Source organism: Adelges cooleyi, unplaced genomic scaffold (genome assembly GCF_023614345.1).
Source record: "Adelges cooleyi isolate 19-005CV unplaced genomic scaffold, UGA_ACOO_1.1 ACOO_flye_CR_arks_rails_tigmint_CR_PRNA_23, whole genome shotgun sequence".
Taxonomy (NCBI): domain Eukaryota; kingdom Metazoa; phylum Arthropoda; class Insecta; order Hemiptera; family Adelgidae; genus Adelges; species Adelges cooleyi.
The window spans coordinates 5,646,439-5,672,974 of NW_026095893.1; the positions used below are offsets into that span (position 1 = coordinate 5,646,439).

A 26,536-nucleotide genomic window follows, 5' to 3' on the forward strand; every position below is an offset into this window, starting at 1 on the left:
AGTTCATAAATTAAAGGGTAGTAAAAAACTCCAAACAAACAAGTTCCAAAGAAATGGTGCGTTTATATTATGTTTAAATACACCAAATATTAATTCATGTAAATACAGTTATAGTTTTAACTTATTATTTTTTAAATGTATTATTATTTTATTAACATGAATACATTTTTAATTTATAACACAATTATTTTCGTGACATGTAATCTGTATTATTTTTTTTCAGGATTCACATTCAAGTAGTGATATAGAACAAAGGTAAGATTGTTTAAGTCATTTTTAATCAATTGTTTTTTTTTTAATCATCCCGCTTTGTTGGATTACTAGAATATATGTAGCACTTCTGTTTTTTATTCAAACACCATCAACTAAAACTTTTTAAATTGCATACTGAACAACATAACGTCATAATATAACAGCTATTTTATAAATTACCTTCTAAAAGTTGTATAGATATAAATAGTATTATATGATTTTTGGTGGTCATTTTATAGACAGGTTTTAACCCCAATAACTAATAAGCATCTATAACAATTTAATATCTTAACCTAAAAATCGGTAAACTAAAGTTTTTTAAACATATTATTTCAAAATCCTTGAATACACTCCATTATCATTATATATTTGTTATCGAGCGGTTTTATAATAAACATCAATAAAGTTAATCGATATCCATCGCACAATACTACGTATACACTATATTATTACAATATTTTTATATTCTTATGAGTCATTAAATCATTTTTAATAACGGATTATAATTTATTTTAAAATCATAAAAATGATTGCTATGAAGCTGAACTAAATTTATTTAAATTCGGGAAGGGGGGGGTGAGACTTTTTAGGGAGGACCCGGGCCCAGCCCTGGCGCCTCTACTTGATCATATTATTATGTCTTCTTAATAAAATGTAAAATTTTACTATACCAATTTATATACAAATAACTGAAAGTCAACAAGTTTATAAATATATACGATACAAAATTATGATTACAAAATACATTTTTTTTAGATAGGTACTATAAAGAAAAACTATTGTTTTTTAACAAAATTCAAATATGCAAATATATGCAAAATAAGTTTGTAGATTTGAAATCTAGACATCGTGAATCGAATTTGTATGATACTTGAGTATAATTTTGATCGTGCTAAAAAAATATGCATAGTCATAAACATTCGAGCTCTAATAATAACATTATCTTATTTAATTTTACTAATCGATTTATAGTTTTAAATGGACTGAGTATTTCATGGTTTTTACTATTAACAATTACTCAATAGGCTTGCTATGTTTTCGGCGTACACAAAAAATAAAAATATTTATAACTCTAACAAAAAGTTAACTACAAAAAAACTGTTTTAGCATGGTCTTCATATTATGTAATTTTTTATTTTCTTGTGTACACGGTATCTTTAATACCGCCAATTAGAACCCTTTAAACTTGTCAGAAAACGACAGAAAGAAATGTCAGAGTATAAGGAAAAAAAAGTTAAAAATATTAAAAGTTTCCGTATTTTACACTAAACAATCGGATATTGTTATAAAAATACAGATTTTTCAAATTTATACTAAAATTATAGTGTGCCAATAATTCTACTAAACTATTTTAACATATTTCTTATTGGTAATTTTCTTATAATCGTTTCCCGTGATTAAAAAGACTCGCGCTTTACTAAACAAATATATAGTATAATAAATAATAATATATACAAATCGAAAAATTGAGCACGTTTTACTGTTTATAATATGATATTCATTGATAAATAAACATTAAAAAGCAAACTCATTTATAAAACATACAACGGCAGTAAAATTTCCATTGTATTAGTATAATGATGCGTCGAGTTGTGTTGATAAACCTAGTTTTCTAAAACGCTATGTCGTAATATACTCTCCTTTTAAGCATGCAAACAAACGGTAGACGGCGGTGGATAATAACACCATCTATGTCTGGTGTAGTATGTGACGTGTGTGTTTATTGTGCCTGTAATACGTATAAATCAAATTATTTTGCAAAAGATTACTTCAAAAAGAATAAATACGCTTCATCTTTATTATTATACGTGATTATATGGATGAGATCATTTTAGAATTAAAATATGAAGTCAGACGCGTAACGGCACGATTGAAACTACACTGCATCAGGCACCACACAATTATTATTTTAAACGGGTCATAACATATTGACAAATCCTAGTTAAATTTTTTCTGGGATATAATTAAACAAACGATAAGTCAACGTGTAACATCCATCAATTGACAATTACCCTCCCTCTAATAAAAATTAAAGATTTTAAAAATGTTTGTATTTTTTAAGAAATGAAAAGCTAAAACCCGAAAATTAAAATAATAGTTTACATCGATGACTACGAGCAAAGCAACTGTAATATTATGTCACAACTCACAACTTACAAATAGCGAATTTTCAAGAAGTGCCATTGCCCATTTAGAGTTTTTTTATTCTTCAAGTTTTAGTTTTTGCTCTAAATAATTAATAATTGTTATAAACACGAAATAAAATAGGAAATTTAACGAAAAATAACAATTTATTATTTCGTCAATTAGTTCGATATTATAAAATATTTTGAAAATAAACTAGAGTTTTTATAAATGGAAATCATATATATATTTCTAAGTACCGGTATTATTTTTTTTTCAATTTCACATCTTATTAAATTAAACAAAAGTTGTATGTCCAAACATACGTTATATGTATACAACAACAATTTGTACGATATCAATATTTAAAATTTCAGTCATTGTATACCACGTTTTCTTAGCACTTCTGTCAATTGAAAAATTTGTCCAGCTCAAATAATACCAAAAATTAATGAATAAAAGTAATAGTGTTTTAAAAGCTAGAACCAGACAATTTTATTCAATGCAAATAACATAGAACGCGATTGAAAAAAGTGGACAAATGTAAAATAATTGTAATCATTGTTTTTCTTCTAAAATATTACAGTACTAAAACTATTTTTTAAGTAGTTACACGCTATTAAACAAATTAATAGTATATTATTAAAAAAGTATAAGAGAATATAATTAAGGAATGGTTAGTTGGTAATTAAAATGTTTTTGGTTTCTCCTCGAAAATCAAAATTAATATTTAAATATTTAAAAATAATAAATCAGCTTTTATAACAGATAGGATCGCATTATACAAACAACAAGTGTATTTTCTAATCATAATAATTATGTTTATACTATATATAATTATGAAAATATAAATTTTTTCAAAAAAATATCATATATCATACAAAAATATACATAGATTTTATTTTTGAAGATAGTTCCACTTTAAACTAAAAACTAATGACCGCATTTTGTAGTAACCATTTATTATTTCTCTAGTGTCATATCCTTTTAAACCTATCATAACCCCATTTCTAGATTATATTAATAATATCGGAAACAGCTTAAACAACCTATATAGGGCCATCACTGCCCTTTCCTAGGAATGAGGTTTCCTGACAGAATTGCGATCTGAGACGGGTAGCGAGAGAGTGGGATGATCCAAACTAAAACTTTTTTTTTGAGAGAAGCAACTTTATTTAAAAAATCAAGCGGGCTGCCTAAAACATAGGTTGCCATATAAGACACAGCATACTAGATCAACACAATAGTACATACCACAATTTTTCTTTTAACATTGATGGTAATAATAGTAACACAGGTAAACATAGATTCTTTAAGACAAAAATTAATAAATGAGTAATAGCTTCACATATTTTCGTCTATGGAGCCTGAAAAGCCAATTTTTATTTTATCTGACATTTTATTATAAGTGTTTATATTTTTACTATTTTATAATTATTCTAATAAATCTAATTAATTTTCTAATAGCCAAATCAAAAACTGCCTTTTAGCCCTCATAGAGGAAGTAGTATGCCTCACATAAAAAAAACTTAAATCTATCCTATAGATTCGCCAATAAGTAATACTTCTACGATAGTAGCCCTTTCGTTGTTCCCCTTAATACATTAAATAATAAACTTTAAATGATCTGATTTTCTATACAACAATAACCTAACGGTTAAATTAATTAATTAACTTATTATTCTAACAGTTATATCATTCTGACAATAAGACAAAAATATCGATTTAAATATTTGTTTATATTCTTAGGGTTAAAGGAGTAATTATCATCAGTTATCAAGTTGCCACTTCATAACGTGCAATGATGTAGGATGTATACAGATTGCAAATTCATATTGACTGTAGGTATACCTACAGTAATAGGGACTTCGTATAATTGGACTTTTATAAAGTGTAAACAGCGGGAACTGACAACGATGTTATTGAACAGATGATTTATGCATTGCATAGTAAAATAAAATACCAAGTAAAAGTAGTCTGGTTTTAAATAATATAACACCAGGAAAAAAAATAGTATAATCACATTCTTTTAAATTTATGATACATTCTGTTTCCTTTTTTCTCTGTAAAGTGTATTACTGCCTTACATAATTATGAGTTTTTTCAGACAAATAAACATTACATAAATCGTAATAATCCAAAATAGAAATGATCATAAAAACCAATTTTTTTGTTGGTTTAATACTTCAAACACATTAACTACTTCCCTATGATACTTACTAATCGATAAAAAAATAATAACAATAACAGCTGTGCATGCACTTTCCTAACATATAAATTGTACAACTACTAAATTATAATCTTACATTTTAACTGGAGTGTGTAGTATGCACGTGAACTGTTTATTAGTCGTCAAGTGGTCTCATCGATTCTTCTCTTTACTCTTTAGCTTTATCTACGACAAAGTAGCACGCGCGCGTTATTAAACTCTAATGCGGTTAATAATATTAATCAAATTCTATGGTGGATCATATGTAGATATAACTGTTTTTGTTAGTCCTTTACTCGTGTTTATTTTTCCGAATGATTTCCAATTAGTAATTAAACTTTTAATATCATCGAAAATGGTTACACGGGGACATCCAAGAAAAGTGTACCCAGAATCAAAAAGAAAATGTGATAAAAATCCTCAAAAAGCACTTTTGTCTCAACAAGAAAAAAACGAAATCCGAGGTAAGCCGTTAGTCGTTACCGTAATATCATGAAATTAATTATGATGTAGATATTATATACCTAATATCTGATATTAGACATCAAGTTTATTTTAAATAAAACATATATTATCCACAAAATCAATACAATAGTTATAACCTTGATAAATCTAACAAACCAATTTATTTAAATATATACAGATAAGCTTAGTTAAGTTTTGTGGCAGGTATACTTAAATACAACCTAACCGGTTCGAAGTGTAAAATAACTTGTGTGTGTGTGTGTGTGAATACGTATAGATAATATATTATAACTTATTATATTTATACTTTAAGTTGTATTGTAGACAATAGTCATTCACTTTTTGTATCTTAGAATAATTATATTTTATATTTAACTCCTTCATTTTTTTAAATTGGATTTTTATCCGTTTAAAAAATTCCAATTTACAATTCAATAATAACATTCAGTATTCACTATCATAATATGCTATAATTTATATGATATATATATATATATATATACTATTACAAATTACTATCACAACTAATTGACAATTCAAATGTTAAAAAAAATGATAATGGAAAGACATGTGATAGTTTAAATACAATTTATCGTAGTGCGTAAACAACCAAGTAGTATTTTGATACTATTTTGTCTATTTATTGACAAAGATTATTTTTTCAGTTCTAAGCGAACTCGTTTCAATTTTTCAAAACCGAACCTAACCTATTTTTTATTTAAAACTTGAACCCAACTAAAAAGAATAATTCACATTACAAAGAAATTTTGGTACACATAATTATTTTCGTATGATACTGGTTTTTTATGATTTTTAAAATCATAAATGAAGATATTTAGTATATTTACATTTTTTTTTTTTTTACTCATTGGACTAAACAATCTAGTTTTGGTACTTGTAACTTTTCTTCTTAAAAGTAACATATTGGACAAAATATGTTACTGATGGACAAATCAGTCATCGCTCGTTGGATAAGAAGTTCATACTGTGGTCTATGTTGTATTTTTTTAACGTTTAACATGTGCAACGGAAGAGCGGATCATTTACCATTTCTGCGGAAGGAGGAGGGTAATGTGTTTGTCAATTTTATTGGACACCTGGTAGACGCTAAATGTCGGTTGAATTTTCACATTTCTCGAGTATCCTCAGACTCTGGATTTTGAAAGCCTACTCAAACACATGAGATATTACCAACCAAATTAAAAACAATAGTACGTTTACTACATGCCGATGACCAGAAGACAAAGCCACGGCGCGGCGGCTAGTAAATCGATTAAAAACAATAACAATAAAATTATGATGATCGCGGTCAACAGAAACAAGGCGGGATGGAAGAACGGACACTCCGAACAGCTAAGACATAAAAAAAAAGTACACACAATGGTAATTACTCCTACGCCGTGTTGTATTTTGAGAGCCGCGGTTGAAACATTGCACAACCGATGCTGCCTGCGTGCGTGTGTGTGTTTGGCGTTTGCGGGCAGGGGGCCGAGATTCATAGCCGACGACGTTCCGGCAGGCCACCCGCCGCCACGGCCGCAGTGTGCAACCGCCGTCCGAGCACAGTCGTGTGTCGGGCCTACAACACTCCGAGATTGTTACTAAAATTAAAACATATTAACGCGTCTAATTATACACGTTCTTCGTTTTTTCTTTTGTTCACTTTTCGTTATTTTAAACACGACCGCGTCAAATCACCAGTGTGCAGTATTATTTTATCGTTTCAATAGGTACCGTTACTTATAGACAAGAAGTGTACTCCATGGCTTTCGAGTTAATAAGCCTCAGGGTAAGTTGTCGACAAGTCGATAATCATTATTGTATTATTTTCACGTACCTATCGTTTCTCCTCTGCACGTAATCGTCTTTTATCTTATTGTTCGTTTACAAAACACTCTCCGTCTAAAACGATCGGATGTACATTTTTATTATCCAGTCGCGGAAGATTACTGCGTTTTATCACGGAAGTAGTGTTATCACTATCATGTTCGGCGCCGACATTAGAATCGTTGATTGCTATGGCACGTACAAGATTATTGGTGTACATACGCTTAGATGTTGAACTCTCTCTACCTAAAGTTGTTTGATTTTGTTCTGTTCAAATCACTGTAATGCTTTGCTCGTTTTACAGTTGAACCAATTCGTTTATATTTTTCCTTACTCAAAACAATGTTTCACCTATTTTGTTTTATTACTATAAAATAATAATAGTTTTGTTTGTATTACAGCTGATAACATTTATGGAAAATAAGTGGTCGAGATAATGATAACAGTCATTTCTTTTCCTTTATTTATACAATTTCAACGAAATGCATTTTTATGTATTGTCGTCAGCTTTAAAATACTTCAAGGTTATTGAAAGAATAAATAAATACCAACGTAATAAAATATCGTAATAGTTTTGTAGTAATTGATCTCGATATAAAAATGAACAATTTACAGCAATAAAATATGTATAATTGATCGACTTCGAAAAATCTGTCGCTAGTAATGCCAACGATGAAAAATGTCTACATTCAAGGTGGTCGTGTATGTCAATAATCAGAGTTAAATTATGATTATTACTTATTGTTAGTAACACGATTATGTTATCACTTACTTTTATATTGCTCGGATAGATTCGAAGGTCGCGTTTAATAATTCTTTTCGAAATACTTTCTTGACCTTTGGTGGTTACTATTTCCAGCTGTTGTCTGTCTATGTGTGTGTGTGTATATTATCACACGTTACAGTAAATTGACGTGTTTTAATTACCTAGCGCGTTATTATCGTTTGTCCTGACGGGCTTTTTTTTTTTAATGCAGAAAAAATTATGTTCATAATGTTGATAAAATATGTTTTTTTCCTCAATGAGTACACGTTTTGGGCTCGTACAGTTAAAGTTTGTCTTTGCAGTTTAGACCGCATTATTCGATTGAAAAAGAAGAGTGAAATATACATTTTCGGTTTCCCGTTTCGATATTATTAATTATATTGACCACCTGCCACTATAATGTTTAACGTCTCGATTACCGACATCATTGACAGACACTGTTCAGATGAATGGCGATTCAGCGCGCGTTGTACATTGTCATTGATTATGCGTGATAGAGGAGATGCCTGAACAGTGACGGTATGCAAACCACTGGCAACTGCGCACTAAGTGCACCAAAACGGTCGCTAACGGAGAACACGAGAGTTTTTTTTGGAGGCAAAACAACAGTTTGTATTACTACTATAATATTAAATCCACTCGGTGCGCTAAAAAGGTTAAAACGGATATTACGGAATCTAATTGGTCGGCGGCGACAGTGGGGTCAAACGAGATGCCTTTCTCCATAATCGTCCAAAAGAAACACGCGTTTGTTTACACCGTGTCCGTGTGTATTTTCAGTTCCAGTCATGTTCACGTGTCGGCAGTGCCGTCGTAACGCCAAAATTAAACCATCAACGTCCTCCAACGATGGTTTTTGGCGAAACTTTTTATTGATAACACTTTGATAAAGCGGTGGCGGACTGCAGCTGCTTTTACCGGACCATCGATGGACGGCGGCGATGACGGCGGTAAACAACGGCGTACGGCCGCCACCGGCAAGAGACGCGTGCCAGCAAAAAGGAGTTGCTCTGCCGTAACGGAATGGGAGACCAGCAGCTCGTGGCAGTTAGCTAGGCAACATCCGATGGCTAGAAGAACATCCAGGGTTTACAGGTACCTACAAAAAAACATAATTCATAGTGTAAGTTATAATTTCGTATGGACAATTGGATGATCAGTTTGTCGATATCGGTTTACGCTTTACAATTCATTTCACAGCTATTTATTTTTAACTACACAATAAAAATAAATTCGTATTAACTAGTTTTGTCTATAAAGTTAACAAACAAAACCGAAATACTTAATATAGTAGCATGGTCTAGATCATTAACATTTTGCATAAGTCAGCAAAAGAACCCAAACTAAAATTTCTCAGCAAATGTATTTACCCTAAAAAAATGTAATTTGTTTTGGGTTTAAATAAAAAACAGGTTATTATCGACTCTTAACATTAGCAGACATGTGAGGGGTTCGACGCGCACCCACACGAATGGTCTCTGTCCGCAATAAAAACAGTTCTGTAAAAACATCGTTGTTTTCAAATTATATTTTATTATGCATATTTATAAAGAAAATAATAACCCATCATATTGTTTGAAACTATATTTATCACTTGGTTTAATGAAATGTGATTAAAGGAAACAGGTTATGTAGTCCATGTAGGGTCATCGCTGCCCTTTCCTAAAAGGAGGTTTTTTAGCTATCCGGGATGGGTAATCAGTCTGTCTCCGAAAAGGGGAATGACAGCTCCTTTTCACCAGATAATTTCTCGTCCCGCAAATGGGGCGCCCTTGACCTATAGTGTCAAACCAGCGACTAAGAACACCAAACCACTGACGTCCTCGGTCCTCTTCATAAAGCTTTCATTTTCTAAGAATACTGCCTATGTAAGGTTCAAAAAATGATAAATTAAATAAAGTCTAAATTATATATGGGAATGCGACATCTCAGCATTGATAATAGATTACCAACAAGGATGATCATATTTCTACAATAAGAAAAACAATCTATCAAAGTGTCATCTTGGCTTGCTTTTTAAAATGTCTGGGTGGATATTGCTCATCTAGTCCCAGATTACTGTCTATGATTATTATTGAAGTAACAATTTTGGTGTCTTAAGGTAGGTCAGTTCACGTCCTACAATTTCGAACAGCTAAGCTTTAAATAACAGTGACTGTTTAAGTTTTTCAAATAAAATCATTGGTGATGCAATTTAATTTTCGATTTACGCTCTATATAATTGCTTTATTTTTCCAAACGCCATAGAGCATTGTTCGTCAAAGGAGTGGTCTGTTTCACGGTTATGTGTTTTTCAAAATAGTTTTATTCAAGCGTTACTCGTCAACCGTCAATGGCGTTGTGTACTATAACATTAGTTTTACAGCAAATCAACCACTCGTCAAAAGATGTAGCTCCGAAAATAAGATAAAAAAACAGATGCTTACCCGAGGCAAACAACGCTTACGTACAAATGCCTATTTTTAATTCACTGACATCAGTTGTAGCTTATTTACCAAGTTCAGACGGGATATAATTTTACTCGTCAGCGCATCTACATAACGAAAACGCAATCGCATACAGAGTGTACCTACCTACTTTATTTTATTTTATCGAACATCAATTTAAAACAGTGATGGTGTTGCTTGTTTGGTTGCAACTTACAACATCTAATTTATGTTAGTTATTACGACCTTTTTGAAGTTGCTTCTTCATATTTATTTTATTTTCTCAAACTAGTTTAATAATACATGTTTTTAGCACAAACAAACGGGTTAATTAAAAAAATAGTGATGAACGAACAACAAGTAACCGTTTTTAATAGTGATGTGATCCGTGCATAATCAATTAATTATTACATTTTTAATAATAGTTTGTCTGACGTCATTTTGAATACATTAACCATATGAACCTAAGAAAAGACGAAACATATATAGGGCAATGATGTCATTTAGACGTAAACTACGCACTACGATACTACAGGTATAGTGACCGACACAAAACCGAACTATCACTTTTTAATATTATTGTAACTATAGGGACAGCTTTTATTGTAGGATACAAGGATCGTTTTCTAGTTTTGTTATATTTTAGAATTAAACAAATGGTTAGTCTTCACATATAAGTGCGGAATTATTAAACTACGTTGGAATATATTATTATAATAATAAATGCTACCTGAATACGAAATTAGAAAACAATAACATTAATACGATTTTTACAGCGTCATATTATACCTTCTTGTTAAAATATAAACAATGTAAAATGGTTATAATGTAAAATACATTTTTAAAAATGAGTACCTACTATTTCAGTGACGGTAGGTAATAATAATGAATAATTAATAGGTGACTTCTGACTATACTAAACATATATCATCGAATAATATGATGAGTAATTACTAATAATCGCAAGTTTAGGTATAGTTATATGTTTTGGTGATAAACTACCACGTTTGGTTACTTAAAATACTATGGTCTATGTACTTAAACAATTAAAATAAAGTAAAAAATCTGATTTCTTTGGAACAAAATGGCGAAAAAGAGTTTTTAAAGATGACTAAAAAGTAATATATTTAAATAATAAGAAATAAACGTTAATGTGTTAATGGTTGAGGCGATTAACCATATAATTTTAAACCATTAATATGTCCAACCTAATTTGATAATATTAGAACAATAACACTAACAAGTAACAACTGTATTAAAATATGTATTTTAAAATCGTACCTATGTTTAGTTATTTATTGTACATTTATATTATACTCATCAAGAAAAACCAACTATTGAGACTATTGTGAATTAATTTATGACAATGTAATAATATGTAAACACTAAACGTGAGTGTTAATTTTTTTTAAATTTGTTTTATCATATTTGTTTTTTTGTTTACCTTGTTGAACCTGATTTCGGTAAATATACTATAATACAGTTATTAAATAAATAGCTGTTTCTAAGCCCGAGCTCTAATTTGATACTTTAAAATTGTATTTAATTACAAATTTTATAAGGGTACCTTTTGGAATTTCATTAGGTATATAAACGCAATTAATTATTTAAAATTTGAATTTCAAGTATAATACTATTAATATGTTTTATAGAACTATTAACAAATAGCAAAACTTACCAACACAATAATATTTAATAATACATGCAACTAACAAACTCGATGTTGTACCTAAAAAATTCTCTTTATTATGTTTGAAAAATGTCGAAAGAATCCTTTATTGCTGGCATTATACACTCACAACTCAATCGTATGTTTATTTTTTTAAGTTTATTATGCAAAATTAATAAATGTAATACAAATTTGATGATTATTCACACGTATAATAAAACAGCACTGTATGATCGGGACTATAGGAGTTGAAAGCGACAAAATCACTCGAGAAGACTCTTTGGTGAAACTAAAAAGTGAAAATAAACACAAACGCGGAGCTAGTATTCCTCAATGACAAAAAATACATTAAAAAAAAAAAGTGATCAAGTTCTAGGTATAAACTAATTATACCTTCAGTATAATTTTAAGTGTTAATTTCTAAAACCACACCCATAAGTGGAATTAAAGAAAAACTTTCATATTTTTGGGGGATTTTCTTTTCTTATATTATTACTGCAGATTGATGGAGTCTTAGGTTATATCTAAAAATTAAAAATTGTGAATATTTTTTCCAAGTTATATTAGGTTATATTAGTTATATCCAAGTCGTATTTAAATATGAGTAAAGTAATGAAACTCAATTTTTTCCGTTTTGATGTAGGAGAGATGCATTTTTGGTCCATTGTGAGTACTATTAAAAATAATTTCTGAGCCACATTCTGTAAATATATTTTATTTATATTATACTTACATTTAAGTCTATTCAAGGTTGTACTCCCAAATAAACTCTTTAAAAATGTTTAAATTAAAAATGTGCAACTTTTTTTAAATCGTTGTACAATATTTCCTATTTTTAAAATTGTATAGCTTATAAACAATTAAATAAATGTATTCTATTTTCTATAAGAATAATTATTTAAAATTAAAACAAATTAGAAAATGTATGCATAAATATAATAATATTTGCATGATTTTTCAATATCACAATATACATAGGTAAACTAACAGCTTAATGCAAGTTGTTACTGTTAAGTAAAATTAATCGGTGATTTAAAATAAAAATGTGTATTTCCTGTCTGGTATTCATGGTTAATCATCTTCTGTGGTGGTTATAAAAACAGGTGTGCTTCATGGTGGAATTCTAGTCCCTGGAACCAAACCTACGCGACGCGAAGACTCGTGTCCTACCAGAAATACCTAACCCACACATTAATCCAAATTGTACGGTGTTGTAGGCGCTGGTCTCACCTGCTTGTTTTAATCACCGTCGCTGTTATTTTGCATCGTCCATTTCCAAATCCCACGACGATTCGTAGGCGATCTCGCAACCATAACTTTGCCCGCAATTTTCGTTTCGCCTATTCGACGTTTACCATGAATTATTTTACATATACATTTTTTGTTTAACTACAACAACCAGTTCTTCATCATATTCCATCTTCAACAGATCGAAATAACATGACAATTTCGGTTCAAAACTTATCGGATTGGATTATTTTAAGTACAATATTATTGTACTTATAAATGTGCCGTTATGTGGTTTGCTCAACACTCGTGTGTTTTGAATACAGTTCTTCATTATGTTTCTGTTATCGGAAAAAGTTTAAAAAACATGTTAAATAACGTACATTTTACAGAAGTAAACACCATAACACCTAATAAAACCGCTAATGTTAATTTTATATAATTTTAATGAATTTAGTACATCGCAAATGTTTAAATGTTTCGATTAAAATCACTTTTTGGCTATATTGAAGTTGTTATTAATGACTGTACGATGATTTGGAGTACATACATTTGAGGTAAAGACGATGGGACAAAACCCTTAAGAATATTGAAGTTTTTCTACAAACTTTTCGCTAAATTTATTCCTCACAAATTTACAATGTATAGGTGAGTACATTTATCTATATTGTATAGTCAGATACTTTATTAATGAAAAGGGAGTGCTATTCCTATTTATAATCTGAGGCCTAGAATATTGTACTTTTATAATATTACATGTAGTGCAAAAATAATACTAATCGCATTACAATCAAATCGGTGTAAAGATATTTATGGTCAGAATGTATATATATGTATACACACATCTTGTAAACTTACTTAAGTTTAGTGTGACGTGTATATAAGCGTAAAAAGCCTAAATTTGAGGGTTTAATTCCACATAATAATAACAAAAATGTCTTGTAAAGTCTACGTATATTTGGTTACTAAATTGTAGGGAGGCTTAAGGAGTTTTAATTATCTTTAATCATCATTCTTAAACCATAACTATCTTAGGGTTTATGTAGGAATTAAAATATTAAAAATTATTCTTAAGGGTTATAAAATAAATTCCTGAAAAATGGAGTAGTTAAAATAATCATTTATTCAGTTATTTAATTAATGGTTGAAGGTTTTATTATCCCAAGTGATATGTTTAATTTGAATAATAATTCAATATTTTACATAAAAATTATTAATAAATGAAATGCATAATATGCTCTTTTGCTTATTGTTTAGTGACCTTCGAAGGGTTTTTGAAGGTTAGATAGTTTTGCCAAATATTAAATGAATGTTTGGGAAAAATCTAAAGAGATTAAAATATTAGAATTAGAACAATATTAATAGTTCGAAAAGAAGCCAAACTACGGTAACTATTTATATAAATACAATTGTCCATTCCGCAATGAACGTAACCTTGAAATGAAAATCTGAAAGATGGAAAATACTCCACGCTTGCTAGCTATGTACACGATAAAATGTTTAATAATGTAAACTAAATCCTTGTTATTTTAAATTTGTAGTATTTATATTTAAAAATATAACTGCCGTCCATAACAAGCATCTGAAAAATATATAATGAATCATAATAAAATATATCTTACTAGGAGTTTAGATAAAACTGATATATGACCATTCAATCAATGATTTATTGTTAAAACTGCAATTAATAGTGTTTACGTTTCTATAAATTCAATTATAAAATAAATGTAAATTAAAAATTAAACACATTCTCAGATTTACATAGAAACTAAAAATATATATTTTTTTAATTTAAATTTTGTATTTATTATATTAAACATTTTATAATATTATAATACTTTAAAACCAAACTGACTCCAACCTAAAGAAAAAGTTATCCCCTAAATAGCAGAACAAATTTTCTTTTGCCATTTAAATAATTGTATTTAAAAAATTATAATATTTCTTGAAATAATGAATTTGTGGGTTAAGCTTCAATGTGAATCTGAGAAAGTGTTTAAGTACTTAATCCTTGCACATAGCACTACATTTTTTCTGACCACGTATTTTCTGATTACTCAAGACAGTTTTACGTTTATTTGCCAATTTTCGGTATACTCAACTTATAATATTAAATAATATATAAGTATATTTGTACATAAATAACCACTTTATTGCGAACGTTTTTATTCGTTTTATACTATGTGTGTATTTAACAACTAGTAAGATATCTTATGCAAGAAAATGTGTTCAAACAACAACTTAATATTTATATTTTCTACGTGTCAATCATATTACCTTTAACGCTAAAAACACAAGAATAAAGTTGGTATTCGGTGTTTGTAGCATAATACGTCATACACTGTGCATCAGCTTAATGTTAACCGTACCCAAATTTTCAAACCAGCATCTTGCATAACACCGCCCTGATAAGAAAAGTGCCGTAACTATATAAAACAAATTTGTAAAAAAAACTATTTAAAATTAAGTAAAAATCAATTGTGATTTATATACATTTTCTGTAGCCAACTCGTTTCTTTTCGAGTTACAGCACTTTTGCTTAGCAGGGCATAATAAAATTCATCTATTTCCTTGAATCATACTACAATACATTGTACCTAATCAAAGTATTATGAGCTTAGTAAATCAGGTGTGGACATTTTCATAATTCACGATGAGCATAGGTATAAAATATATACCTTAATCCTGGTAGGTTGTCAATTGTCATCAATCTGGTAGTTGACCTTTCGAATTTGTGTCATGATGATAATATGGCAATACGGATGTTCATGACATTTGATTACATTTACATTTGATGAACGGAAGTATTGTGAGATTGGAAAAATTCTTTATTATCTTATCGTTAATTTCGGAAAATTGATTTATGTTAACAATTGTTTATTTGTTGACTTGACCTGACGTGCCATTTAAATAGCTTGACCTTTTGGTCGCAAGGTCGAAAAGTTCGCCAACGCCATTTAAGTTGTTTTTCAGATTGTAACGTTTATAAATTGTAATGTTAATGAATAGTAATAGTCACATCAAAGTAAAGATTCATTTTTAAAAAATTGTATTTTTATTTTTTATGATCAGATTTTCATTGTTGTTTTTATGAAGCATTATTAATTTTATTTTTTATTGATAAGAACATACAATCTGTACAATTTAATAACACAATTATACATATGTGATAATATAAGACAATAGCGCTGTGGTACATTTGGTAAAAAAGTCACCCATTAGTGACACTTCACATAAAGCATTTTAGTTAAAAAATAAAATTTAGTTTATTTTTCAATGAAATAAAAAAAATTACTTTTGAACAATAATTTTCTAAGTACAAATATTTTGTTTAGTTTACTTTTTAATATTTATACATTCCTGAAGATACAAAAGAAATGATCACACCATATGTATGGTCATTTTTTAGTAATTCACTTAACAAACTATATAATATTTTTCTAGGACAAAGGCAACTAATTAATATCTTTACAATTTACACTATTTTATTTTATTAATTAATTTATAATTTTAATACTTTTTACTTATAAAACACATAACGAAATCCGTAGCAAGTTTTAGAGGATTTATTTGATATTATACGGGGAATTACATCATACAGCGTGACATTTATTTCAAGTATATCCTGTGTATATAACATATTCTGTCTGTACAATATTATGTAAGGTTAATAACATTTCCGATAAAGACCAAGGTTAAAATCACCTTTAGCTTTAATAATAATATAAATAAACTAAAGCAATTCGTTGACTAGGCTACCCACTCTATACTTCCCACAAACTACTGATTTAAAATGTAGTATTTTCGTAATAATACTATACATATAATATCTTATTTGTATAAAATATATTAAGTTATAAAATTGCAACTATAGTATTATACTATAGTTACATGTTTATTGAATTCTACAGATGTTTTTAATAAAAAAAAAACAGTAAGATATTTAATTTTGACAACATTGATTGTATAATGTATTTATTTATTTTATGTGCTTATCTTAAATCGTATCAATTATATAAACGAAATAATAATATAATGTATAAAAAATGTATTTCTACCAAATTATAAACATACTGTGCTAAATTCTTATGATAACAGCTCAATAACAAATATGGCGATAGATAAAAATATACGTGAGTAGGAAGACAATAATGGGATGATTATTTATAGTTGCAACTTGAAGTTATTAACGATAATTAATGTATTAAAAGTTAAAACACAAATATTATGCATAACTACTACACTGTACACTTATTGGTATAAACACATAATAGATAATACTTATTATTATCTATTATGTGTTTACATCAATAAGTGTTGTTAATAAATGGTATTATCTCTGTAGAGTTTAAGCAGAATGTGAATTGCAAGTTTTTTCTTTTGAATTTTTGAATTATGGTAATAGTTGTCAGATTATGAATAGTATTTTTTAAGTGGCGGTAAGACATGTTTGAATAAAAAAAATGCATAAAATATTAACTTTCGGCTATTATACCCATTATATATTAGTATTATATGTGTATATTAATTTTGATATACATCAGAGGCGTTACTAGAGTAGAGCGCGACCGTAATAGGTAGTTTAAGGATTAATTGTATAATATACAAATATTCCATTAAGCATGTCATACTGCATGTTTATTTTATCTAGGTCTTAGAAAATTTAATTTTAGAAAAGTGCTATACTTAAACCTATTTTGCTTACACTTATATTTGTACGATGCCATTAGGTGCGCACTTTTTAAATAAACGGTTCACGGGAATTTATTGTTTATACATTAGGAGGTAGTATTTTACCAAAAAAATAATTTGCCGGAACTCTGAGTCAAAGTACACGTGTTTACAAGTTAAATGTTACGACTCATGAATCATTATTTTACAATTTGTTGTGTGTTTCAGAGAGCTGTGTCTTGTGTGGAACGCTCGTGTGGGATCGCCCAACACGAACGCGTCCGCCCACAAAGTTCAGGCGCTGTTCAACGACTTAGGGTTGTACCCGACATCAGCTCAAGGTAAATTCATTTTGAATTTGAATTTAAGTCTGTCGTGTGCTGACATCCTTCTGTTATTAAAATCGGGTCTTGCTATTTTTTTTTTTTTTTTTTAGTCGCTGAAATGATGCAGTGCACGATGAAATGTGCCAATAGGAGTTCTCCGGCGCACATGACATTTGGAGAATTCTGTTTGTTAGCGAAAAAACTGAAAAACGGCTTGGACAGAGGGTAAATAATATACTGTTACATTAGCCGTTATAGTATATAGAATTTTTTTTTACAAAAACCCAGATCGTATATCTACTTGATTTTGTTAGTATAATGTGGCCATTGTGAATGAATTAATACGTGTGTGTGTGTTTTATGACTTATAAAACAACACATATATATATATATATATATATACACCCTAAAGAAAAAAATCCCAGTCTGAGAACGGGGTGGCCAAGGGTGACGACCGATCGTTGTGGTAGCTCATTGTTGAGAAATATGCCGACTTCTAAGAACCAATGTGGTAGTAAGTAAGCTTGAGATTGCCCCTCTTTCATGTGGTTGGTAATTCGTTTACGACAAACTATGGGTTCAAGACTTATAGCCTATTAAAAACGGATTAATCGTTTGGAAACGCCCTGTATAATAGGTGCGGTACAGTATTCGAGCGATACTCGGAGCTTTAAAGCGAATGTTGTTTTCGTACATAGAATTAATGATTTTGTCGGGAAGACTAATTGGCAATTGCATCTCTAATAGGAGATAACTGTGTGTTATAATATACATTCACATTTATGTTTAAGGTGGCAATATTAACTATGAATTAGTATTTTATTACCTAGGGGTTAAGCACATATATGGTCGTTTGTAAATATTGTGAACGGGATCTCGACTTGGTATATATTTTATAGTATCTGTTGTTGTGGTATAATTGTATTGCCTCCACGACGGCTACAACAGCTGTCTGTCAATACTTAATTTATATTAATAAATTTCGGGAAAATAAATCCAAATAATCTATAATAAAATTCACCACATGTGTATTAAGCATAATTTTTCAGCGGTGAACCGCCATTGCATACATCTGTTGTCGAGTAAACGGGTTTCTATTATTGGCATTAAGTTAATAATAATAGTTATGATTTATGATCGACGATGTTGACAACGGCTGTAATGTTTTTTTTTTTTCAGAATACCGAGGTCAGTGCAATTTTCTCGGCTATTGGAAAGAGATCAGGAGAAACACAGAGGAATAAAACGCAACTTGAGTAAGCTAAATTGCAAACACCCCATTACATTACCAAATATGTCTTCGAACAGCTCTTCGCCTCTGTGCTAAAGCCTATAACCTGTGTGTTGTCCGTTTTTCTAACTGTCGTTTTTGATTCCTCCTTAGGGACGTTGCATAGTTACGACGTATTTCTCGGTGGGTCGTGTAATCCTACCACATGGCGTAAGGAGGTGGCTATACCGTATCTGCAAGACGCTGGTGTGTCTTTCTTCAACCCTGTGAGTATGATGTATAAAACGAATAATCAATCATTCAATGGAATTAATATTCTGTCACACAAAAAATATTAGGTAGATATGTATGTAAATTTTAGTAATATCGATGCATAAACGCGTATAATCTTATTCATAAGAGTTTTAACACAAATTAATTTTAGAATAAAAAAAAAAATTTTTTTGTTGACCCTAGTTTGCTTTTTTTGTAGTTTTGGAAACATTATATTAGTCGTCACGTCTGTGGATACTTAAAAAATATGACCCCGTTCCTTTCTAAATATGGCGTCGAATCATTAGGTACCCGCATGAGCAAAGCAAATCCAGTGACTTTTTTTAACATCGCTTCAAGGTGTTATTTGAGATTTGCCGGTTTTGGATTGTCCGAGGTTTTAATCTTTTTGGTTTTAGCTTTGTCAGATTAAAAAAAAAAAAAAAAATGTGTTTACTGATGTTTAATGGAAAATTAAAATTAAATACATACACGTCTTTCAGTTTTATTTTTGAAAATTAAGCACCGTATGCGATAATTATTAATTACGCGCCTTGTTATAATATTATATAATTGTATTATTGCTTACAATATCGTTATTTTACCCCGAAACACTTAGTCATTGGTCGTCTGTTAGAATGTCTCTCGTTTACGTCTTTTTTGTACGTACACATTAATTGTATTGTTTGCATAATGCGAATTCGTCATTTTTCTGAAATCGATTTTCATATTATTAATAAGCTGTAAAATTGTCACAGCAAGTGGATCATTGGAGTCAAGATCTAATCGAAATCGAACACACGGCCAAAGAAAACGCAACCGTTCTATTCTACGTGATCGACAGACAGACTAGGAACGTGGCCAGTGCGATCGAGGTAGCCAATTTCGCTGGTTACCAAAAAAACGTCGTGGTGGTCATCCATCCACAAGACACTGTTTCCGGCACAGTAGTAGCCGGCGAACAAATATCACCCACGGAATCGGACGACATACAAGAGGCGTTGACGATACTGTATAAAATCGCGCACGAACAAGGCATTCTGGTGTTTGATAATATACCACAAGCTCTAAGCCGAGTAGTCCAAGTGAGTACCGTTGTTTTGATTTTAAGCGCGATTCCATTAGTGATTGTATAATGTCAAAACTTAACGTCGATGTAGATTTTAAAAGAAAAACCCCACAAAAACGGCGAGGTCAACGAAGATAACTCTACGAACCGGTAAGATTTCCCGTTTCCTTATATTAGGTATACTTTAAGAGGGCGTCGCACCGCCCATTTTTAAGGAGTAAAGTATAGGCAATTTTTTACAAAATCTTAATTTAAAGGTTAAACTGTGATGTATAATTATTAGCTCAATAACTAGGACTCTATTTTGGTAGTTAATTTATTTTTTGGACTATCACAGCATCCTTGAAAGCGACTTAAAAAAAATTTTCATCTCAACTTGTTTAAGCAGACTGAAAATAACTCGCTTAATTTTGGATTTAGAGTAAAAGCACCCATTATAAAATTAAAAGAGAACAATATTTCGGAGGGCAAGACGGTGCGTTTTTTTCATTATTATAAGTATAACGCTCAATACATAGTTTAGAAATAACGACTATTTTAACATTTTTAAATGACTGTAACTTTCCAAAAAATTAATTTTTTTTTAAAAAACGCACCGTCTTGCCCTCCGGAATATTGTTTTCTTTTAATTTTATAATGGGTGCTTTTACTCTAATACCAAAATTAAGCGAGTTATTTTCAGTCTGCTTAAACATGTTTTTACCACTGAAAATCACTGGTGCGACGTTCTCTTAATGACCGTGTATAGGACGCGGTGACGTCGAACGCATGTTCTAAAATATGTTGCGACTTATTAAAATTCATTGAGATGAAAAGCTTGTCTGAGGATTTTGTTGTCCAGTCATAAGATTGTTGTTTAATTTTAGCAAGGTTCGCGATGCGTTCAACATGTTCGACACCAAAGCCACCGGACAGATAAATATTTTCGATGTATGTGGGTAGGATTATGCTAGACACTTATTTGCTGGTATGCTATACTGATAGAACGTGTTTGTTGTGCAAAACAGGTGAGAATGGCCATTCGGTTGTTGACCAATCGTAATCTTTCGGAGAACGAGGTGATGGATTTGACGGCGGAAAACATTTCCGATTTTAACGGTAAACGATTAGCATTTGACACGTCAATAATTTGTAATATCCACATTGATGACCGCAATATTTTTACTTTTTTTTGCAGCCATCGACATTGACCGAGTGTCTTTTACTTTCGACCAGTTCCACGCGATCGCTTCGAAATATCTACAGCTACCGGACAAACCGCTTAACGGCAATGGGTTCGACGACTGTAAGTATGTTTGCCCGAAGCTTTAACTGGGTTGTAACGATTATTCCGACCGACAGTCAGCCATTGAGGGTTTTTTCCCCGTTGTAGGTCGCACGTACCATTCGTCTGTGACCAGGTCGTTGTCAGTGCCACAGGGATGGGTTGACACGAGACCTTCGAAGACCACAGACATCTACTTGGCAGGAGAGAGTGGCGACGACGTCCGGTGGATAGAAGACATAGCCATTCCGTTGATCAGGTAAACGAATGACTTTTGGTATTTACGTGCAACGTCTTTTCGCTGTCTTAACGCCAATAACGGTATCGACTATATTTTCAGGAAAACAAACTTGACGTATCACGCAGCCTCCAAACCAGACTTATCAGTATTACTCGATTCGCACACGTTATTATTTGTTATTCCAAACAACTCAAGATCGTTAGCTACCATGACTCTGGTACCTATGTTAATAATATTTCAAAGCGCTATATACGTATTTCATATATGCATGTTTTTCAACAACTAGGTACCTATAAACATAGTATAGATTTTATATCGTCTAATTTTCAGGCTGCTTATTGTATCGGCAAAAGCTGCAGGACGGTATTGTGTGTTCAGAATCTCAACAAAGATAATTGTATCGTTCACAATGAAAAGGTTGGTTTTCAATCTAATAAACATACACGTGGTTCGGTTGTGACTAGTAGTTATGAATAAAAGTCATAACATTACTATTTACTAATATTAAATATATTACATAAAATCAAACCACACTGTATAAAACAAAACCCTTCCACTCAGGTCTCAGCATTAATTTTAGTCCCCTCCCTAATTTTTAAAATATTATTAGTCTACTATCTTAAACATCATTCATAAAATTGTATATCTTACAGTTAACACAAATCGCAGTCAATGATTACAACAGAGGTAGAATGTATTTAACAGACTTAGCATCACGAGAACGAGTGCCTGTATTAGAATCAATCATAGAAGCTGTTGAGATAGCTATACAAAAAAGTTTATAGTATATTTTAATAATTTTTAAATTATATTACATTGTATTGTTTAATGACTTAAATTTATTATTTTAGTATTGATAAAACTAACCAATGTGTATTCGAGCAAATTAAATTTTGATTTTTATTCATTGAAACTATTTTAAGTACCAACTGTATCAATTTTTTTAACAACGTTTAAATTATTTATTTTTTTAAAGAAAATTTTAATATTAGGTATATTTATTTTTTGTTTTTGAAATTTATTTTAATATTGATTTAAATTTTTTATAATGATTTTGTCCTATGTACAAAATAAACTCGTAGAAGTATTTGTTTTTTATAATTATTATCACATAAATTATAGCTTTATAAATATATTAATCTGATTTATACAATAAATTTTCAACAGTGCAATCGTTATTAAAATTAAAATATCATTTAATTTTATAAGAAGACGTGATTTATTTACAATTTTTTATGCACTTGAGAAAAAATGTTTATTACTGTAAAACCGGCTAACTTTGGGCATCAAGGCTAATTTGGGACTTGGGGTAAAATAATTCATACTCTATATTATATTATCATATTGTAATATATTATTGTATTTAACCAATACACCCATAATGCCCCAAGTTAGCCGATACACCATTATGCCTACACTAAACTACATAGTTGCGCCAGTATGACAAAACAAATGCTCCGATAATATACATCTTAATTTACACATTTTTAGAATTATCTCTTTGATGTATCATTTTACATCAGTATAATGGTATTTTAGCTTCAATGGGGAACTGAGAAGGTATTGTTATTACAATGATGTGTTTTATACAAAATTATATTGTTATAAAATACAAATCTATATAATTGTATAATGTATAATTTCCATGAAAACATGTTCAATAAAAACAATTCCTTAAATCATAGCTCTCGTTATTAGTTAATTATGTTTCTAAAACTAATAATATATTTATGGAAACTAATGAAATTTTTTTGTATGCTTATTTAAATATATAGGTCTCGAAAAGGTTTTAGAACATATAGTGCATTTATACGATCGGTTTGTGATGCATCCTAGTCCATGGCTGTTACTCAAATGGTCCTTTAGGTATTTTTTTTTTTTGAATGCTTTTTTACAATGAGCACAAGTAAACATCGGCATTTCGTGTACTTCTGCATGATGATTGTACAGAAATTGATTTTTGAAAGTTCTGCCGCATAAATGACAAACGTACGTCTGTGCCGTATGGCTAGACTTATGATACCTACATAAAAAAGAAAAGTATATTAATATCATGCCAGTTAAAATGAAAAGTACTTTTAGTGATGCTGAAAGTATAATAACTACATATTTTGATACCCTCGGTGTTTGCCCCTTGGAATTTATATCAATATATCTTTGACAAATGACCAAATCGCTTTTACATTACTTCTTTAAACATAATTTATACCTAAGCTAACAAACTGGGTATATTAGTAATTGTTTTTATATGATTTTTTTTATTAGTTATTAGTTATTTCATATTAGTAAAGAACAGTTTGTATTTGTATGATAATCATGTAAGAGTAAATATAATCAGCGCAGACTGAGAGCATGGGGCTCTATATTTATTAATTATTTTTAGATAGTACAACTAATTATCAGACCATTTTATGAATTCTATAGAATCTGTTTTGGTGTTAAAATGGTCATGTTAATTAAAACCATAACGGCATAAAAATATATATTATTTAGAATCATAAATTTTAACAAAATATTAAATTTAAACTAATTTTTTAAAAATAAAATAGTTACATTAGTTAGCTTTCGCTTTTTTTTTTTTAAATAGGTTTCCTTTTTTTGTTTAAAAGTTGTTTTTAAACACAAAAAGCAACGTGATTTCCCTGAGAATATTTTCTTTTTTAAATTTTGATATTTTTGTTTAAACTCTAATTTCAACTGAAACTATTTAAATTCTAAGTAATATAATTTTGCTTTGTTGCCAGATAATTAGGCAAAGACAGTACATGCCGTGTGGCGTCCTCTTAATATAAGTACAATAAATATGAAGTTGCTAAAAGAAGGGGCTCTTGAATTCTGGTTGTAAGTACTCTTACAACACACCTGCTAGTTTTGCCCCTGAATACTTTAATAATTATTGCTACTTACTTTAGATTTGATGGTTGCATAGTCGTATAATCACATAAATCACAACGAAACATAACGTTCTTCTGATGAACGAGACGCTTGTGTCTACGTAATGATGACATTGTGGCAAAATTTTTTTCACAAACATTGCAACAATGATTTTTAACTAAGGAATGAGTACTCTCATGAATTTTTAAGTTGTGTGCGTTGGGCGACTTAAAACCACATATTTGACACATGAACTGACCAATATGAACATTTAAATGATTATCGAGAGTTTTTTTTTGTGTGAACTTTTTTAAGCACAACTGACATTTAAATAATTTTTCTCTGTGAATGTTTTCATGTACTTGAAGTCTTCCTTCGGACAAAAACACCTTTCCACATTTTTTACAGAAATGATTCTTTGGTAAATCATTGTGAACAACCAAATCATGTGAAATGAGATCGTTAAATCTTGTAAACGATTCAGGGCAGAAAGTGCAGAAATATGTTTTACGATAATACCGATTATACTTAGCCATTGATTTCGATAGTCCTTTAGATTGTTTAGAATTTTCTTTCTCAATTTTTTTCATTGATATTGCTTTGGAATTCCACCAATGTACCTCATTGTACTGATAATCGGTGTTTCTTTTACTTAAAAGGTCTAATGTCATGTCTACACAATCATCATCTGATATGGCTCCAATAGACGAGTTAGCTGGCGGTCCTACTTTTTTCGTATATTTTGGTAACGGTAGTTCTGTCGAAGTATCACCATCATTCCAATGTTGTGACATACAATTCCATAGTGAATCGTTCTCAAGTAGTCCAATACTCAAATCAGACATCTGAGATGGAGTAAAACCGAGTGGACCTAAATTTGATATTTCACCATTAAACTAAAAAAAAAAAAAGTAATTAAAATTACACAGTATGAATCGAATGTTAGTAAAACAAACTGACATCTAGTTCTGTTTCTATGTTGTCTTGTATGTATTGCTGCAAAAAAGCATTAGTATTGTCACATAGTATTTTAAACTTATTCCACGAATCTAAGCTTAACATGCAGCTAGCACAAATGTTTGTTGGCTCATCGCCGTTCAATGATACCTAGAAAAATAAATAATCAGAATAATTACATGACATACAAAAAGACTACAAGATATTAATATGTCCTCTATAATTAATACCTCTATTTGCACACATTTTCTTATAGTATCTTCGAGTTCATGTCTTTCAAAAATTGAAGTCATTTTGCTACGACCATCGTCTTCTCGGAAACATAATCGACAGACTTTTTCCACATCAACCACAGGAGCCATTATCCAAAATGTATACTTTGGTGATGCACCTATTGAATATGAAGTATTATATGTATTATTTCACCTCTGATGTCTTTTAAATATTTAAAGGTAAGATTTGAAGAAATTTGTAATTCATTTTACAAGTTTTAAACACGAGTCATGACATAATGTATTTATCATTTATACCTAAAATATTTTTATATTAAAAAAAATACAGAAAACACTTATTGTTCACATAAATGTAAAACACTATTTTAAACAATATTGTCTTTATACTAATACTTCATTGATAATAAATTGAATTATCAAATTCAAATACAATTTAGAGAGAAAGTTAAATAT

General features: G+C 30.0%; 2 protein-coding genes across 6 annotated transcripts; one reads left to right on the top strand and one right to left on the bottom strand.

The window, feature by feature from the left end:
* Window positions 1-43: 43 nt before the first annotated feature.
* Window positions 44-23,600, top strand: LOC126835199 (uncharacterized). 5 transcript variants are annotated; one of them, XM_050567591.1, is made up of 15 exons: window positions 44-98; window positions 224-255; window positions 17,865-17,977; window positions 18,073-18,187; window positions 19,142-19,218; window positions 19,347-19,459; window positions 20,204-20,530; window positions 20,606-20,664; window positions 21,381-21,444; window positions 21,522-21,612; window positions 21,692-21,799; window positions 21,887-22,037; window positions 22,119-22,236; window positions 22,350-22,436; window positions 22,673-23,599. In XM_050567591.1, exons 4-15 carry the CDS (start codon window positions 18,081-18,083, stop codon window positions 22,802-22,804), a joined length of 1,434 nt encoding a protein of 477 aa, XP_050423548.1. In that variant the 5' UTR covers window positions 44-98; window positions 224-255; window positions 17,865-17,977; window positions 18,073-18,080; the 3' UTR covers window positions 22,805-23,599. The 5 variants fall into 5 exon arrangements, with proteins under 5 accessions (XP_050423548.1, XP_050423543.1, XP_050423542.1 ...); XM_050567586.1 differs by lacking the exon at window positions 44-98 and adding an exon at window positions 8,424-8,738 and having other exon boundaries at window positions 238-255; window positions 22,673-23,600; XM_050567585.1 differs by lacking the exons at window positions 44-98; window positions 224-255 and adding exons at window positions 6,568-6,839; window positions 8,424-8,738 and having other exon boundaries at window positions 22,673-23,600.
* LOC126835200 (zinc finger protein 235-like) lies at window positions 23,178-26,498 on the bottom strand. The gene is made up of 5 exons (XM_050567592.1): window positions 26,381-26,498; window positions 26,081-26,241; window positions 25,854-26,000; window positions 24,927-25,789; window positions 23,178-24,042 (listed from the first exon to the last, which is right to left on the bottom strand). The coding sequence occupies exons 2-5, from the start codon at window positions 26,210-26,212 to the stop codon at window positions 23,757-23,759; spliced, it is 1,428 nt and encodes a 475-aa protein (XP_050423549.1). The 5' UTR covers window positions 26,213-26,241; window positions 26,381-26,498; the 3' UTR covers window positions 23,178-23,756.
* Between the last annotated feature and the right edge of the window lie 38 nt (window positions 26,499-26,536).

Bases quoted from the DNA above. Each gene is read 5' to 3' on its own strand.
- LOC126835200 (XM_050567592.1), bottom strand. From the start codon at position 26,212: ATGGCTCCTGTGGTTGATGTGGAAAAAGTCTGTCGATTATGTTTCCGA. The intron at 26,001-26,080 runs GTATTAATTATA...TTATTTTTCTAG, and splicing joins GAAAATGTGTGCAAATAGAG to GTATCATTGAACGGCGATGA. The intron at 24,043-24,926 runs GTAAGTAGCAAT...TTTTTTATGTAG, and splicing joins ATGCAACCATCAAATCTAAA to GTATCATAAGTCTAGCCATA.
- LOC126835199 (XM_050567586.1), top strand. From the start codon at position 8,572: ATGGACGGCGGCGATGACGGCGGTAAACAACGGCGTACGGCCGCCACC. The intron at 20,531-20,605 runs GTGAGTACCGTT...ACGTCGATGTAG, and splicing joins CTCTAAGCCGAGTAGTCCAA to ATTTTAAAAGAAAAACCCCA. The intron at 22,437-22,672 runs GTTGGTTTTCAA...TATATCTTACAG, and splicing joins GTATCGTTCACAATGAAAAG to TTAACACAAATCGCAGTCAA.